The following is a 19,460-nucleotide window of genomic DNA, read 5'->3' as shown; positions in this document are numbered from 1 at the left end:
CAACGGCTTTAATTTGTACTAACACAAGCTACGTTTACGTTTACGTTTTTTATAATGGCATTCAAAAATGATTCAAAAATCTTAACCAAAACGATTGAAATATATTCACGAATATGATCAGAAAATGACTGTGAAAAGCAGTCAAATATTACTCTAAAACTATTAAAGCTCAATTTTACAATATCAAATATGAATAAAAAGCGTTTCGAAATAGGAATCATAAATGATTATTCAAGAGTAATCACATTTATGGTACATTTTTCTCTAGACGATACGTTAAGTTTCGAACAGAAAATGCTTTTAAATTTGAACGTTTTTAATCATCTTGGGGTATGATATTCAAATATTTTATGATCAAAACTTTCAATAAATACTGGGTGGGAACTATTTTGTTTTAATTTGTAATGTTGAATACATAAATGGTTTTAAGCCCAATCCCAAGTTCTATGCACAAATAAAAGCTGTGGTACTTTACTCCTAAGTTCTACGCATGCCAATTAGTATATATACAATACAAGGTAACGGAAAACACTTACCACGTAGCAACATCTTCTGCATCTGTCCTTCTGTAAAAACAGACTCCACGGCAGACATTACGATGGCCGTGTTGGCAATATTTCCTTTCAATTTTTCATTCTCCTCACGTAGCTTAAGATTTTCCACCCTCAAGCGGGTAATTTCTGATTCCATTGCACACTGGAGTAATATTTCACTAAATAAATTAAATTTATATGAGGTATTAGAAAGACTAAAATGTAAAGTGAATAAACTACGGGAACTTACTGCGTCTGGGTTTCACAGCTTATTTGTTGAACATCATGTATATCCGTTTGTGTGCTGCAGTTTTTCCGTGCCAAGTATTGGCTTTTCGCTCCAAACGTGTCGCTTAAACAAAAAAAACCAAACATGTAGAAGGGACTTTATCAAATAACTTGCATATATTATCTTACTTTTCTTTCATATTAGAGATGAAAGGTTCACTTTGTAGCGGCGAAAGTATTGTCCGAAATTTTGGTAGATCACCGTAGGAATTACGGTTATGGACGACGAGACAACTTTCGTTTTTAACAAACTCTTGATTAGTACTCCTAAGTCATAAATAAAATTATATTTCATTTTTTATCTTGCACCAATCGGGAAACTGAATACTTACATAAAAGCCGGTAAATATAGCGACGGAGTGGAATTGGGCATCAAATTTACTCTCTGCGCTCCCACAATTAGGTCAGAGGCTTGAAAATGGAGCGAGCAAATGAAGCCGTTTTGGGGAAACTTAACGCCACAAGCCTTTTCCCAATTTTTTCTCTTCCTTGGATCTTGCGGGACTGTGAAAAGCTTCACACCCGCTTTCTCCCTTCTAATATTGCACAAACAACACTTTCCCATATTTAAATATGCACAAAACACAAGTAAATTCTGTTTTCTTTACAAAAATTTGCAAAACATTTAAAAACCACTGCGTATTAAGAAATTTTCACATCAAAAGTAAATAAACGAAAAATGTAAACATAAACAAAGTTTGACATTTTATGACCACCTTCGAATGAAAAAACATGTAAAATGCAACTCTGATGCTTTTACCTGGTAATTGTACCATGGGCAAAACTAAAAAATTCTGCTTGGCCTGTTTCTCGCCATGTGGCAGCACTGTGTTTATCGAACTGTCAAAAGCTGACGGATTTCAGTGCAAATTGGACAATAAGCAAAAAGCTGCAGCAGTAAAGTGAAAATTTTATTTATTGTACGGAAATTGGTGAACTTTCATTGAAAATGATTAGAAAAAATAATAAAGTGAACTTAAATGACGCGTAGTTAGGTACTTTTCTGGCATTTGAACGCGCCATCTAGGCATACAATATAAAATTGATTTCGAGCATATAAACAAAGCGACCTGTAAAAATCTCGCCCACGCCTTCCTTCCGCTAAAAACCAGACACACAATTGCCCACCGCAGCCCAAAGGAGCAGCAACAATAACCAGTGAAAGTATTTCTAATTAGTTTTAAAGGTTTTTACGAAAATTGAATCATCTCTTAATTGGATCACGGCGACATTAGAAACGACGCGATTATCTACAGAGGTCATAAGCCTCAACGACGCCATGCCACTGGCCGATTTAAATAAAGATTTACGCCAGCAACAACAGCTAGGCGTTGGCATTGCTGCTGCTGGTGGGGCAAATACCCATTTGGAAAATACCAATGGCATGCTTAACCAACAACAGCTGCGACAACGTATGCACATCACATCGTCGGGGTGCAGTAGTCTAGCCGTAACTCCAATGGAGCATACACCCACAGACGAAGAGAGTGGCGGTGTGACCACAGTGACGTCATCGCAACGCAGACAGCAGGTACTGCAACAACAACAGCAACAGTTGCAACAAACAGCATTACAAGCAGCATTAGAACATCATCACATTAGCTCGGTTACGGCTGAATGTAGCGAATTGATGGATTTAAGTGATTATGAAGGTTATGCACCAGCCAACAATAGTGGCACAGAGTTGCGAGAAAATGAATTTGAATTACGCGAAGTTATAAAGGAAGGTCATGAAAAAGCCGACCCCTCACAATTCGAGCTACTACGTGTATTGGGCGAAGGAAGCTTCGGCAAAGTGTTTTTGGTACGCAAGGTTATTGGCAAGGATGCTGGAACCTTGTACGCTATGAAAGTGCTGAAAAAAGCCACATTAAAGGTCAAGGATCGTGTGCGTAGTACAAACGAACGTAAAATATTAGCCGATGTGGGGCATGCTTTCATAGTAAAATTGCACTATGCATTCCAGACGCCCGGTAAATTATATTTAATATTAGATTTTCTGCGCGGTGGTGATTTGTTTACGCGGCTATCCAAGGAAGTAATGTTTACAGAGGAAGATGTTAAATTTTATTTAGCCGAACTGGCTTTAGCGTTAAATCATCTGCATTCTTTAGGTATAATCTATAGGGATTTGAAGCCAGAAAATATATTGCTGGACGAACACGGACACATAGCGCTTACAGATTTTGGGCTATCGAAACAACCATTGGATGGTTCAAAAACATACAGCTTTTGTGGAACCGTCGAGTATATGGCGCCTGAGATAGTTAATCGTAAAGGACACGACTTTGCTGCTGACTGGTGGTCCTTTGGTGTGCTTATGTATGAAATGTTAACAGGCAATTTACCATTTCATGGCCAAACACGACAAGAGACAATGAATCAAATATTGCGTTCAAAGTTAGGTATGCCAGAAAATCTATCACCTGAAGCACAATCACTCCTGCGCGCTCTCTTCAAACGAAATCCACAAAATCGTTTGGGTGCTGGTCCTAATGGCATACTTGATATAAAAGCGCATTGTTTCTTTGCCACAATCGATTGGTTGAGCTTGGAACGGAAAGACGTGCGTCCACCATTTATACCAGCAGTTTCACGAGACGATGCATTCTACTTTGATGTTGAGTATACTTCTAAATCACCACGCGACTCACCAGGTGGCCCTATCTCTGCGTCAGCTCACGAAATCTTCAGAGGTTTCAGCTTTGTAGCGCCTGTGCGTTTAGATCAAACATCCAACAATTCAAGTCCCTTATCGCCATTTGTGCCCACTGCGCTACCACCACAGCGTTCACTGCCCGGTGTGCTGGCAGGAAACTTCCATTCTGAATACAATTTATTGCAAGAACTCGGGCGTGGCACATTCTCCGTGTGTCGTTTGTGTGAACATCGTTCAACAAAGAAACATTTTGCTGTCAAAATTATTGAAAAGGCAGCAGCTGCAGCATCATCGAGCTCTGCAGATTGCTGGGAGGAGGTGGAGATTATGTTGCGATATGGCAATCATCCAAATATTGTTACCTTATTCTCAGTATATGAAGATGTTACTTCAGCGTACCTGGTTATGGAGTTGTTGAAGGGTGGTGAACTGCTCGATCGTATACTCGTCGTGGGTCAAATGTGTGAGAGTGAAGCGAGTGCTGTTTTAAGAACGATAGTGTCAGCGGTGGCGTACTTGCACGAACATGGCGTAGTACATCGTGACCTGAAACCATCGAATATGATTTATGCAAGCATGAGGCAGACACCGGAAACCTTAAAGCTATGTGATCTCGGTAAGTCTATATTTGATCAGGTTCAGCATGCTCTCTAATTCTAATTTACTTTTACAGGTTTCGCAAAGCAATTACGCGCCGACAACGGTCTCCTTATGACTCCTTGCTACACAGCTAATTTTGTAGCGCCAGAAGTGCTGAAACGCCAAGGGTACGATCTCGCCTGTGATATCTGGTCGTTGGGTGTTTTGCTTTATATTATGCTCTCTGGCCGCACGCCGTTTGCCTCAACACCGAATGACTCGCCTGAGGTGATATTAAAACGTATCGGTTCTGGTCACGTGGACTTCACATCGAATCGTTGGACTTTGGTCGGTAGCGAAGTGAAAGATTTATTACGTCAAATGCTACATATTGTACCCGAAAATAGACCAACAGCTACGCAAATTTTACAACATCCATGGCTGCGTGAACAATCAACAGGGTCAGTGCGCCTGACTGAATATGCGATAGTACCTACGCTTATGACGGGAGCGGGCGCCATTACCGCTGCAGGTGATAGCAGCGGTGGCGGAGGAGGAGGTGTTGGCAGCATAGCAGGGAACGCCCTCGCAGTTCGCGAAGCGACAGCAGCATTGCGCGGTGCGGTCGATGCAACTTTTCGAGCCATTGCAATACCACAAGCGGCCAATGTTGGTCCAGTAGAAATGTCGAAATTAGCGAAACGACGTGCCAAAGATCGTGCCAATGTACATTCCTAATTATTTGTGGACAAAGTTGGTATGAGTCATGAATTGTCAGATACTTTTTTGTGCGTCAGTTGGTAAGTTTGTTATTGTGTATGTAAAATAGAAAAGAGGCGCGCAAGCTTTCCAAAGCTCACATCGTTAGCATGTAATTATATGTGAAAAAACAGGAAAGGTATGGCTCTCTAGAGTGGGGTAGAGAGCGCTGAAAGAATAATATCTTAAGGCAGTTTTCGACTACCCATGTATCACATCCTTATATGCAACTGAAACAATGCATGAAGGTGGGTGAAAGCAAGCAGCTGCTGTACATTCATATATTTGCATGTCGGTATGTATGAGAAGAATTTTGTGTAAAAGTTAAATCTTTTTTTTTTATTTAGTACAAATTACATACTACATACGTAGTACATAAAAATGTAGAATATGAACAGAACAAATCATATATTTTTGGCAAAATCTTTAAAAGTTAATCATAAATAATAGGCAAAATTAAGATGGTTACCAAAATAAAAAAGAAACTCAATTTAATTGAAATCAAAAAAAAAAAAAAAAAAAACTTGAGGACAAAAAGAGAAAAGTAAAATTCTTTGTATGTTGAAAAGGCAGAAGCGCTTAGTGGTTACAAACTAAAGAAAAATTGCTACGGAATCAATTTCAACCACAATTAGTGCTCGAGATTAAACGCCTATTTGTTCCTACAGTTCCATAGCTTATGATTTAAGCGGGAGTCATTGGTGCCGTATGTCGTATCGCTGTAGTCGTATCCCTAACGTAATCAGCTGTTTATCGTTACGACGGTAAACCAAAAACCAATTGGTTGGCTAAGATACGGTTACGACCTTAGCGGCACCAATAATCGATTGCATTGATTCCCATAAGGTTGGTCGAATCAGCTGTTATAAGGTTACCGATACGGTTACCGATAAAGCACTAATGTCTGCAGCTTTATACAACCAGATCGTAGCCGTGTTCTTTTATACACGCGTATACGTTTAAGTTTGCGCGTGAAAAAAACGCCTATCGCTTAGATAATGCTTAGGAGACCCATCTAGCGGCAGTGGTTAAATAACTAGCTACAGCCACAGGGTGTACCGAAAAGCGGAGACACAACCCTATGATGGCCATAGGGTCTAACATTTAGCTAAATCAGTTGCGATGAATTGTGGACACACATAGAATACATAGAATTAGTGTAGAGGGTGAAACAAAAACACATATTTCAGTTACATCTGAGTATAATGCGTATTGAAATTTAGTAGTACACATTTTATGCACAGCAATTTCAGAGGTGTATTTAAAGTTTGACGCTTAGCAGTCCATATAAAGTTTAAGCGTATAGACGTTTACGTGTAAAAAAAAACACGGCTAGTAATATACTAATTAAAAATCCCTGTAGTCAATATATTCCGTTGTAAAAATTTTTACTTTACGCTTAACTGCGCATACTGTTTTTAGTTTCATTATAATAAAAAAATTTGAACTGCCGAAAGGTTTCATATGGCGTTTTCTTTTCTGATAATAGTGTCGCCCTGTTGGTTCTTCTCAGCTGTCCAGTGAGATTGTGTGTTCCTTTCACAAATTTCTCTCTTGCTTTCTATGCAATTTGTTAATCTACATATTACCAATTAGCAAAAAAAAACGGCTATTACTATAGAAATGTGAGTGTCACAATATCTTAGCTTTCATATCGAACGGCGCTACGCCGATTTCCAAAATCTTAATTTGTACAATTTCTTGTTATAATGTCATTTTAGAAGTAAAATATTATAAGTAAAAGACACAGAGTTATTTTTCGCAAATATATTGCCTATTATATTCGCCCACAATTTTTTTATACTCAGCGTGCTTTGCACACAGAGCATATTAACTTTGATTGGATAACGGTTGGTTGTACAGGTATGAAGGAATCGAGATAGATGTAGACTTCCATATATCAAAATCATCAGTATCGAAAAAAAAATTGATTGAGCCATTTCCGTCCGTCCGTCTGTCCGTTAACACGATAACTTGAGTAAATATTGAGATATCTTCACCAAATTTGGTACACGAGCTTATCTGGACCCAGAATAGATTGGTATTGAAAATGAGCGAAATCGAATGATAACCACGCCCACTTTTTATATATATAACATTTTGGAAAACACAAAAAACATGATTATTTAGTAAATAATACACGTAGAATGTTGAAATTTGACGTGTGAACTGATATTGAGACTTGATAAAAATAAAAAAATAAAAATTTTAATGGGCGTGGCACCGCCCACTTAAACCACGTTAAACCTATCGTAACAAAATTCGGAAGAGATATTGCCTTTACAATAATGAATGATTTGAAGAAAAATTAACGAAATCGGTTAAGGACCACGCCCACTTTTATATAAACGATTTTTAAAAGGGTCGTGGACGAATAAAATAAGCTATATCTTTGCAAAAAACAGCTTTATATCAATGGTATTTCATTTCCCAAGTAGATTTATAACATTAAATTGGAAAACACTAAAATTTTTTAAAATGGGAATGGCACCGTCCCTTTTATGACTAAGCAATTTTCTATATTTCGGGACCCATAACTCGAAAAAAAAAACAACGGATTGCAATAAAATTGGGTACACAGATTTTCTCTATGTCAGGAAATATTTCTAGAAAAAAAGGACGAGATCGGTTGAATACCACGCCCACTTTTATATACAAGATTTTTAAAAGGGTCGTAGACTAGAATAATAAGCTATAACTTAGCGAAAAAGAGCTTTGTATCAATAGAATTTTACTTTCTAAATTGAATTATAACATTAAATTGGAAAACACTAAATTTTTTTAAAATGGGAATGGCACCGTCCCTTTTATGACTAAGCAATTTTCTATCTTTCGGGACCCATAACTCGAAAAAAAATCAACGGATTGTAATAAAATTGGGTACACAAATTTTCCCTATAGTAGAAAGTATTTCTGGAAAAAATGGACGGTATCGGTTGAAGACCACGCCCACTTTTATATAAAACAAGTTTAAAAGGGTCGTAGACTAGAACAATAAGCTATAACTTAGCGAAAAATAGTTTTGAATCAATGATATTTCACTTATCAAGTTTTATTGTAAGACATTTTTTTTTTAACAGGCGGTGGCACGTGTTATGTAGAAAAGTAATTTATCTGAAATGAAATGTGCAATTGAAGCTCACGCTGAGTATATAATGTTCGGTTACACCCGAACTTAGACACCTTTACTTGTTAAATTTGTATATAAAAGTAGGCGTGGTCCTGAACCGATTTCGTCTATTTATCTAGTTTCTTGCACTTTAAAAGTAAAATGGCATTGGTTTAAAGTTATTTTGAATATTATATATGTACGTCTATGATACTTTTGAAAATTTTGATATGAAAGTGAACACTTTTCTTAGCCGATATCGTCCATTTTCTCAGGCGCATTCCTTACGACAAGGCTAATGCATTTGCCGAATTTGTGGTGGTTTTTAATTTATGACCAATAATAATTGCAAAATTTATACTATCAAAAGTGGGCGGTGACATTCCCTTTTTTTTAAATATTTGGATAAATTTAAATTACTTAGGTGTCGCAATTTCCAAAATGTTTATATACAGAAAGTGGGCGTGCTTTTCGTCCGATGTCGATCGGAAATAGCGATGGGTGATGAGTGACTGGGAGCCCAAATACGAATTGCACTAAGTTATCACAGTTAAATCAAGTTGGTCTTCAGACACATTTCGATAAGCCGCGGTTTTCAAATCTTTACTGAGACAGGACATTTTCGGCGATGACAGGGTGATAACAAAAAAAGTCGAATTTTTTTTTAAATCAATACGCTTATAATTGTATTTTTATTATAAACAGACATATACTCTAGATTCAGACTCTATAAGCTTCCATTTAAAAACTCCCTATCTCAGAAAACTATTGAAAACACCCTATTTCGGAACTCGTTTAAAGAATGCCCAAACTCAAAATCTTACTGAAAAACTATCTACCCGAGGATAAATGAGATACAACGTTTTCGAACTGGCTAGGGTGATATTCCACTCAGTAGTCTCGGTGTGGTGAAAGTTGTAAGCCACGCTGCTGCTGAAAAATTTAGATTGAAAAATTGTGTGATCGCAAAAATATACAACCAGCCATTTGTAGTTGAAGTAAGTTAAAAGTTTGACATTTGACAACTCGACTGTAGATTCGAATAAAAATTAATGCATATACATACATATACATTTACATAAATAAATGTTGTATTTACATTGTCGCTTGAAATTATATAATACGTATACTATAAAAATTATTAATATAATAGTAATTTGGAGTTAAACAGTTATTGCCAGTCAAAGTTTGCATGATTGAATAATTGTAAATTAAAGAGTTCTAGGGTAGTTGCGGAAAATATTTACATTGATATGTCGCCATAGTATTTTATCACATTTATTATAGTATATAAATTTATATTAAAAAAAATATAATAAAATGAAATAAAGAAAAAATATTTATATAAACATATATATAAGTTATACAACAGTATACCTTTATGCCCTCGTAAATGTATATACAATAATACTATACATACATACTTAAGAATTTATGAAAAACATATATTTATAATCTACAAACTACGTATTTTAAAATTGCGAAAATTGCTGCATGCATCATAAAGGGTTTACAAATAAGATATGTATCAGCTGTTCGTTCACAGCTTTTTCCATCTGATCAAAGTGCTTGTCCTTATACCTTTTTTGGAGGCTCTTCGCCAGAATCGTACTCATAAGGTTATGTAGTTTTTAGGTTTAGCGACCATATAGGGGACGCGTAGCATGCAATTGGCTGGCCAATTGCTTTGTAAGTGGTAATGAGCGTTTCTTTGTCTTTTCCCCAAGTACTGCCAGCAAGAGATTCGAGGATTTTATTACGCGCTCACCAAAATGTAGATCCTGATCAAACGTCACACCCAAGATTTTGGGGTGTATGATGGTCGGTAGCGTAGTGCCATCGACGTGGATGTTCAAATTGGTCGACATTTGGGACGTCCATGTTGCAAATAAGGTCGCGGAGGATTTTGTCGGTGATAATGTCAGGTTTCGCGAGGCGAAAAACCTGGAGAGATCGGGGAGGTAGACGTTTGTTCTGTTGCAAAGCTCATCGATTTGTGGGCCTGGGCCTTTGGCCATTATTGTGCAGTCATCGGCGTAGGAAACGATAGTAACTCCTTCTGGTGGCGAAGGTAGCTTTGATATGTAGAAGTTAAACAAAAGTGGGGATATCACACCACCCTGTGGCACTCCTTGTTTAATTCTTCTTGGTTTTGATGTTTCGTTTCTAAATTGCACCGATGCCTGCCGACCACCCAGATAATTTGCGGTCCACCTTTTAAGACATGGCGGAAGGGTAGACCCTTCCAGGTCTTGCAGTAACGTGCCATGGTTGACCGTATCAAAAGCTTTTGATAGGTCTAGCGCAACGAGTACTGTCCTTTGGTGAGGGTTTTGATTTAAATCGCAATTTATCTGGGTGCTAATGGCATTTAGCGCGGTGGTGGGCATATGGTGTTTTCTAAAGCCATGCTGATGACAGGCTAGCTACAAATTTGCTTTGAAGTAGGGGAGGAAAATGGCTTCAAGTGTCTTGGCTACTGGCGATAGGAGAGATATCGGGCGATATGACTCTCCTATGTTAGCTGGTTTCCCAGGCTTTAGTAGCGGGACCACCTTGGCCATTTTCCATTTTTCGGGAATGACAAAAGTGGAAAGAGACAGGTTGAAGACATGTGCTAAATATTTGAAACCCTCTTTCCCTAGGCTTTTAAGCATCGGCATAGCTATGCCGTCTGGGCCCTGGATGGTTTAGCATGACCGATGGCGTCCTCAACCTCTTTGGCGATGGTGGTAATTGGAGACGCGCTGAATTTATGTTTATGTGCGTGTCTGTTGGCCCTCCGTCTATCTTTGTCGACCATAGAATGCATTATATATTATCGGCAGAAAGCGCTCGCGCATTTTTTCGCATCCGACAGCACTTTATCGCCAAAGGCGATGGAAATATTGTCATTGTGCTTAGACGGATTCGATAGGGACTCGGTGGACCAAAGTTTACATACACCTGTCGAGAGGTTACAACAGCTTGGGTGCTCCTCCCATTTCGCTCGCTTGTGTTCATCCACAAGCAATCCTGTGCGTTTGTTTTTATCCCTTATTTGGGGGTCGCTGGGAACGAGCTGTCTTATAAAGTCACCTTCTCTCGCTAAATTTGCGGCCTCCGCCTGAAAGCGAGATTCTACCGGCGGGAATGAAGCGAGCCGAGGCGGATTCAACGACCTTGTGGAAAGCACGCTCCCCTTGGCAGCATCAGTCGGGATATGGAGGGCAGCAAAGCGGTTGTCTGTAAAGGATTTGTATTCGTCCCACTTTCCTTTTTTTATACTTTATGAAAGTGCGTTTTTCTGTACGCTCGAGCGAAATTTGTATAGGATGCCAATGCTACCATCGCCAGCCAGTTGACGCAGTTTACGAGTCCTGCGCTCACGATTGATATATCCGGCGAACTGTGACAGCTTCCTATCATACGTGTGGGAGCGTCTCCGTTTATTGTGCAGAACGTCGTTTCTTCTATTTGCTCCGCCAACATCTCACCCTACTCTCTGCCTGCAAGTTTGAATGTCATAGATCATGATGGGCATTGAAATCGCCTAAGATAAAGCGATTATTGCCAGTGAGTAAGGCGCTTATATTAGGGCGGCATCCACTTGGGCAGCAGGTGGCGGGAGGGATGTAGATGTTGATGATTTCTAGGTTTGCATCGCCTGACCGCACATATAAGCCTTGACGTTCTAAGACACTATCCCTGCGGCCGATATCGGGATCAAATATATGATATTGCACAGAGTGGTGTATGATAAACGCGAGGCCGTCTCCATTTCCGCTCGCGATCTTTTCTGTGGACAATATACCCTGAACTGGTCTGCAGAGCAGATCTTGCTGTGAGTTTAGTCCAAGGTTCCGGAATCAGTGAGCTGAACCGCATGTCATTTTCAGGAGAGTGTCGATCAGAAGCTATCCCCACTTGCGTTGACTAGATAAACGGCGCCATCTTTTTTCATAAAACCTATAAACAGTTTTGTTCAGGTCTGCGTATTGATAAAGGTCACCCATTACAATTTGGTATACCGGTTTTATTTAACTATGTTTTAGGAAAGCGAACCACAAATAAAACACTCGCCAACAAAAAAATCCTATTACAAAAGCTGTATACATAAAATACTTAAGCTTCGAGTGAAATATCACCCAGCTTATGGCGTTTCCTTTTCTCAAAATAGTGTCGCCCTGTAGGTTATTCTCAGCCATATCGTAAATTTGTGTGTTCTTTTCACAAACTATTTGTTTACTAAATTAAAAAAAGGGGGACCATTACCACCAAACAGAGCCATTTGCTTAGCGGAAGGTGACCTAGTTTAAAAGTTAGAATTTAAGAGAGCAACATGCAGGTAAATTTTTCCCAGAACAGAAAACGCTATTAGAAAACTTTTGAGAATGCCCCTATATCAGGATTTGGTTAAAAAGCGCTTATCAGCCAAAATTTATTAATTTCCAACCTGATTCTGAGACAATACGTTTTTGAAACAACACTGGCCTGAACCCGTTTTTGCAAAATATTCCAAGTAAGGGCGTTTTCGAACTAACAGTCGAGATAAGGAGATGTTTGACACAACAGTCGATTCATAGTGAAGCTCATTTTGGTACTGATACGGCACTCGCTTAGTTATTTACACTGGCTGTCATTTAAAAACGCAACTTATGCGCACAAATACTAAAATAAAATTAATTTAAAAAATATGTAAAAAGAAAAAAATAAAAACTTCATTGTATTTATTGAACAGTAAAAAAATAAAATATTAAACTTAAAATATACGCTAATTACCGTATCTTTCGTGCTCGCTGCTGGCTAGCATTTGTCGTATTAGTGCTAAGTTGGGTGTGAATCGTGAAGCAGATGAAAATATATATAAAACAAAAGCAAAAGATTGCTTCCAGTAATATAAATTTTAAATCTATAACTGCAGAAAACGTATTTGTTTTCTGTTTTTTCTTTCTCTTTTGAACAAATATTAATAATAATAAATACATATTTAGAATTATATTCAAAAATACTATATTTATACATATACATATACCATATTTCATATATGAAACCCACTGAGTTGTCAATTTACATCGCAATTATTGTGCAAATATTGATTTGATTCACCTACAGATACCTAAATACAAACATTTCATAAATATTTTATAAATACATATATATATATATAAATACATGTATATATAAATGCCCAGCCAGCATTTTTTGAAAATTTTGATCAAAAAATATTCAAATATCATACCCCAAGATGACTAAAAGCGTTCAAAGTTAAAAGCATTTTCTGTTCGAAAATTAACTTATCGTCGGTAGAAAAATGTACCATAAATGTGATTATTCTTGAATAATCATTTATGATTCATATTTCGAAACGGTTTTTGTTCATATCTGATATCATTGTAAAATTGGGCTTTAATTGTTTTAAGAGTAATATTTGAATGCTTTTCACAGTCATTTTCTGATCATACTCATGAACATATTTCAATCGTTTTGGCTGAGATTTTTGAATCATTTTTGAATGCGATTATCATGCATTCTTCATATCTCATACATACTTCATGCTAATCTTATTTAATCAGGGGAAGAAAGCACGCGGAAGTGAGCTATTTGAACCAAAAGTAATTTGCAAACAAACTAGATCAATATACACCTGCGACTACAACATACAGCATCAGCTATTATAGTCAACATCTTAAAATACGATATAGTACGGGATGTTGAAGCCATATCCAAGTACATATGTCAAAAGAGTTTCACTTACCTGGGGTTCAAATAGTTCACAACCTTTGTATTGTCTAATGGTTGGATTTGTATTTTCTGGGAAGCCGAAGGTGGATAAATGGTTTGGGACATCTTTTGTTAGGAGCAGTATATACATACATTATTTCTCGTCATGAAGAATAAAATTTTAATATATTCCCACTCAGCATTTAGGTGAATAAATTTTGAATTTCCCTACATATCAATACAATTTTAATACTCTTTTCATAAAAAAAAAAATTTTTTTCACATACACATATTTTTTCAATCATGAAGCTAAAAAAAATATATAAAAATTTTGTTATTCATGCAAAAGATATTCTTCAACACAAAGATAATGTAATGCTGCTCGTGAACGAAGATTTCCCCAATCATTTCTCCCCTTCAGCTTCCCAGAAAATACATAATGATTGGACAATGCATAGGTTGTGAGCTATTTGAACCCCAGGTAAGTGAAACTATATTGACATACCTGGATACGGCTTCAACATCTCGTATCGTATCCGTGTTTTGAGATGCAGACGATAATGCTGATGTTGGATGTTGTAGTCGCAGGTGTATATCGGTCAAGTTTGTTTGCGAGTTAGCTGTGGTTCGAATAACTCACTTTCGCATGCTTTCTTCGCCTGATGAAATAATATTATTATGTAGTATCCTATTTTGAATGAGATATGAAGATTTAGATTTTTTTATAATGACATTCAAAAATGATTCAAAAATCTCAACCAAAACGATTGAAATATATTCACGAATATGATCAGAAAATGACTGTGAAAAGCAGTCAAATATTACTCTAAAACTATTAAAGCTCAATTTTACAATGATATCAAATATTAATAAAAAGCGTTTCGAAATAGGAATCATAAATGATTACTCAAGATTAATCACATTTATGGTACATTTTTCTCCCGACGATACGTTAATTTTCGAACAGAAAATGCTTTTAAATTTGAACGGTTTTAATCATCTTGGGGTATGATATTTAAATATTTTTTGATCAAAATTTTCAAAAAATGCTGGCTGGGTTTTTTCTGAACTTCATGATTGAAAAAATGTGTGTGTGAAAAAATAACATCTTCAATCAAAAGTAAAATTTTAACAAGTATAAAATTCATTATTCAGTCAACAAAGATTGTCAGAAAAGATTCAGGAAGCTGAATGAAAAATGATTAAAATTTTTATCACTCAAAGTAAACACATTTGATTCAAATATGATTCCAAAATGTGATTGAAAAACTATATTCAGTTTTTGATCATCAAAAGTATTCATATTTGAATATTTCTTTTATTCAATTTTATGATAACTCATTATTTAGTCAGAAATAGTAATCAAATTGTATTTATATGTAGGGAAATTCAAAATTGAATCACCTAAATGCTGAGTGGGTGTATATATGTATAAATAAATAGATAAATATATTTTATGGCATTTACTCATTCATTGCTAACAATTTATTCTACATATACATACCTACAATGGTATTTATGTATGGCAGGCATATAAACAAAGGTTGATTTTCCTTAACTGAAATTTACAAATTTTTGTGTAAATATTTTAATTGTATAAGACCTACATATATAATGTTATTAAATTTATTATTATATAATTATATAAGCATTTATGTCTTTTTAAACATTCATATATATGCATATTTTAACAAATTGATTTAAGTTTTAAAATATTAGTAAATTCTGAAATGAAACTGCTATACTTAACAGAAGTTATGCTTTTCATGATCACCTTTCCCATTTCCGCCAGTGTAAACAGTGTTCGGACTTTTATCACCGTAAAAGAGGCGGATAATTGTCGTTGACACAAATATATAAATTTTAACCCAAAACTACCGCTACATTTTGACAACTGTTCAGCCTATTAAGATTTTTACGTCCGCACACTGACTGTAATACATTTTCAAAATTACATATACATACATATATACACAAATTTATAAAAAAAATTGTCGATCAGTAATTAAAAAAATTGTGTATTTTTTCCGTATTAAATATTCCAGACTTATTAAAATTTAATATATGTAAATAAGAAAATATATTTAACAAAAACAAAACACAATTTAAAAACTGATAATTAATTATATTTACATATTTAATTTAATTAAGATTTAATAAATTATTTAATTGAATAAAGTTAATTAATTAAAATTACAATCAAATTATTTTTAAATTAATGGAAACATTTCCAACCACATCATTTGATTGCGCTTTACCTCCTATGCGATTTTAGCATTGCTTAACAATTTACGCTAGCTATCCGTGTTTCGCGATAATTGACGACAATTGGGAGCATTGAGTATCGGTTTCTCGCAACTCAGCGAAGCTCTTACCCTTCCTATGCTTCCAAATACGTCTGTTTAAACTTTCTAAATGGGAGCGTCTTCTTCCATTTTTAAACGGTTTTATTTAGGTTGACTTGACAGGCTGCACGGCCGGCCGTTGTGGACTAATTTTGTAATTAAAATTAAAGTAACTTTCCGATAAGCTACAAGCTTGAAACTTGGAATATAGTTCAGAACCCGATGACAATGCAATAATACGCGCAAGGATCGAGATATTCACAAAATCGTATTTGTGGTCCGATTTGGCTCATATTTGGAACAAATAATACATACAAGATTATAAGGCGATCTATAAAAAAAATCGCCGCTAGGTGGCGCATGGATCGAGACACTAACAAAAATCGTATTTGTGGTCCGATTTGGCTTATATTTGGAATACATAATACATACAAGAATAGAGCGACAAGCGACCTATGAAAAAAATTGCCGCTAGGTGGCGCAATGATCGAGATATTCACAAAAATCGTATTTGTGGTCCGATTTGGCTCATATTTGGAACACATAATACATACAAGATTAGAAGGCGATCTATAAAAAAAATTGCCGCTAGGTGGCGCAAGGATCGAGATATTCACAAAAATCGTAATTTTCCGATTTGGCTCATATTTGGAACACATAATAGAAAGCGGCCTATGAAAAAAACGCCGCTAGGTGGCGCAAATATCGAGATATTCAAAAAAAATCGTATTTCTGGTCCGATTTGGTCCATATTTGGAACAAATATTACATACAATCTGGTAGAAGTGAAATCAAAATATTTTGGAGTTGGAGGAGGGACAAGTATACGTTGCGCAGAGTCGAGTAAAGTCTTTGGAAGGATTATGTATTGAGGACTTAGATTGCAACAAATTGTCAGGAAAGAGTCCTTGTAATAATGAGTCACTAAATTAACTAAATAGAATGAGAAATAATAGGCAATTAAATAAAGACTAAAAACTTTAAAATAAAATAATAAAAAAAAAAAAATTTTGAAGTTAAACGGTTTTATTGACAACAATACTTACATGAAATAATAATAATAATAATAAAAGCTAGAAAATAATTAGGTAGGTCCTAGCTACTAGTAATCACATTCCTCATCAATCTAGGGCGTTGATCAGACAATTAAATAAAAGCGTTGGACGCGTGAAATTTCTAAAAATGTGAAGATGAAGAGTGTGATTACTAGTACCTAGGGCCTACCTAATTATTTTCTAGCTTTTATTATTATTATTATTTCATGTAAGTATTGTTGTCAATAAAACCGTTTAATTTCAAAAGTTTTTTTTTATTATTTTATTTTAACATCAGGCCGTGCAACTCATCCAGCTCATCATTAGTAATCTATAATACTTCGGAGAAACTTCTCTCGATTACTCCTTCCATCATTCTTTGGCGAATATGATGAGAGACTTATAACGGTTTTAGATCGTCTAGAAAGGACTTGATTTTCAATTGACTAAGCAATCTACTTAGGAACTTTTTGGCAAGATTGGGTCTTCGTGGGATTCAAGGGGTTGATAAGCGCAATAGAAAACTTAATAGCTTTAGAGCTCACGCGGCCCAATTGTTAACCTCGCCTACGCGAGGGTAATTCTGTTACACATATGAATGTATCATACACATATTTACCTGGCGATGCTCTGCTGACCCCAAGTTCCTAATGAAACTAGGATGTGGGACGCAGGGTGGCCTAGAAGGTTTGATGTGATTATGCATACGTAATCTCGGTTTTAAAATTTGCCGATTAACGTCCAGTTTCTACCTGCTGGAAGTAAAATCGGAAAGTTGATCGCAGAACTTTTAAAGCCGGTATTTATGTAAATGTACATACAGATACTGAAAACGTTTCAAATCAGTCCATTTTAAAGGGTCCTACGCAGCTCTTAAGTAAACGCTAAATAAATATGATATGCTATGCATGAGGAATGGAAGCTTTACCTTCGACCTTTCCGCAACCGGAGGAGTCCTTGGAATTTTCGCACAAAGTACCTGCATTGGCGGACATCGGCCGGTTTGTGGATTAAAGTTATACCTGCGCGAGTACATCGCATTCTCGTTCGATACTATAAATTTTGTTTTTTTTTTCAAAAAAATCGATCGGGATACAAATCCCTAATATTTTTTGTCCGATACCATCGCTGCTTAGGGTTAGAACGACTTGAAAAAACTCAGAGAACAATTGTGATAGTCATGAGCACAATTCCGAAATTATCGCGAAAAAAGCCTGAATAGCCCCGAAATAATCCAGATGTAGTCCCGAAAGGTTTACCAAATTTTAATTGAATCATCTTGAAATTAAAGGTATTAATGAGGGTTTTAAAAGGGAGTGTGTATATGAAAGCGTTTTCGAGATATCGACCAAAATGTGGACCAGGGTGACCCAGAACATCATCTGTCGGGTACCGCTAATTTATTTATATATGTAATACCACGAACTGTATTCCTGTCAAGATTCCAAGGGCTTTTTCGCCCTAAAGAACTTTTTCATTTTCTTCTACTTAATATGGTAGATATCACACCCATTTTACAAAGCTTTTTCTAAGGTTATATTTTGCGTCAATAAACCAATAAAATTACCATGTTTCATACCTTTTTTCATATTTGTGATAGAATTGTGGCATTTTTTTATTTTTCGTAATTTTCGATATCGAAAAAGTGGGCGTGGTCATAGTGTGATTTCGGCCATTTTTTATACCAAGATAAAGTGAGTTCAGGTAAGTACGTGAACTGAGTTTAGTAAAGATATATCGATTTTTGCTCAAGTTATCGTGTTAACGGCCGAGCGGAAGGACAGACGGTCGACTGTGTATAAAAACTGGGCGTGGCTTTAGCCGATTTCGCCCATTTTCACAGAAAACAGTTATCGTCATAGGATCTATGCCCCTAACAAATTTCACAAGGATTCGTAAATTTTTGTTCAACTTGTGGCATTAAAAGTCATATATGTAATACTCCTATATTGCTAATAGAATATGCTGGCAATGTGTTTTGAATTCGAAAAACAAGACAGCCTTTTAAAGGTTGTGATTGTGGCAGCATAAGTGTGACAAGAAAAAATTTAAATTTAGATACATTCGATTATTGAATACAAAAACAAAAACATTTAAACAGTAATATATCGGCACTGTGATGTTTGGGAATGTACCTAGCCTTTTGTAGCAATATAGGAGTATTACATATATGTTAAAAGTATTCTAGAGAAATTAAATGAAAAAGGGCGGAGCTACGCCCATTTTGAAATTTTCTTTAATTTTTGTATTTTGTTGCACCATATAATTACTGTAGTTGAATGTTGACATAATTTACTTATATACTGTAAAGATATTCAATTTTTTGTTAAAATTTGACTTTTAAATTTTTTTTTTAAAGTGTCAGATTTTGCTGATTTTTATTTAGCACAGATATAGGAATAGGAGTAACGTTCGTGCCAAATTTCATCACGATATCTTCAACGACTGCCA

The 19,460-nt window shown here is 36.0% G+C and overlaps 2 protein-coding genes across 7 annotated transcripts in view; both read left to right on the top strand.

Moving 5' to 3' along the window:
• Positions 1 to 19,460, top strand: part of LOC137251003 (uncharacterized) — a 155,082-nt gene that overhangs the window by 120,399 nt on the left and 15,223 nt on the right. The window lies entirely within an intron of this gene.
• S6kII (Ribosomal protein S6 kinase II) overlaps positions 1,683 to 19,460 on the top strand; it is a 30,992-nt gene continuing 13,214 nt past the window's right edge. Inside the window, exons 1-2 of one of the 2 annotated variants that reach the window (XR_010953146.1) lie at positions 1,683 to 4,096; positions 4,154 to 4,859. Coding sequence is in view for 1 of the 2 variants with exons in the window: in XM_067784827.1 (XP_067640928.1) it covers positions 2,101 to 4,096; positions 4,154 to 4,797 (2,640 nt within the window). In the remaining variant the exon portion in view is untranslated. Of the gene's footprint in view, positions 4,097 to 4,153; positions 16,021 to 19,460 lie in introns of those variants that run through there. The other variant, XM_067784827.1, reaches the window with a different exon arrangement.

Source organism: Eurosta solidaginis, chromosome 4 (assembly GCF_040869045.1).
Source record: "Eurosta solidaginis isolate ZX-2024a chromosome 4, ASM4086904v1, whole genome shotgun sequence".
In the NCBI taxonomy this organism is placed as follows: Eukaryota; Metazoa; Arthropoda; class Insecta; order Diptera; family Tephritidae; genus Eurosta; species Eurosta solidaginis.
The sequence above is the reverse complement of the archived record's forward strand: the minus strand, read 5'-3'. Positions and strand labels throughout refer to the sequence as shown.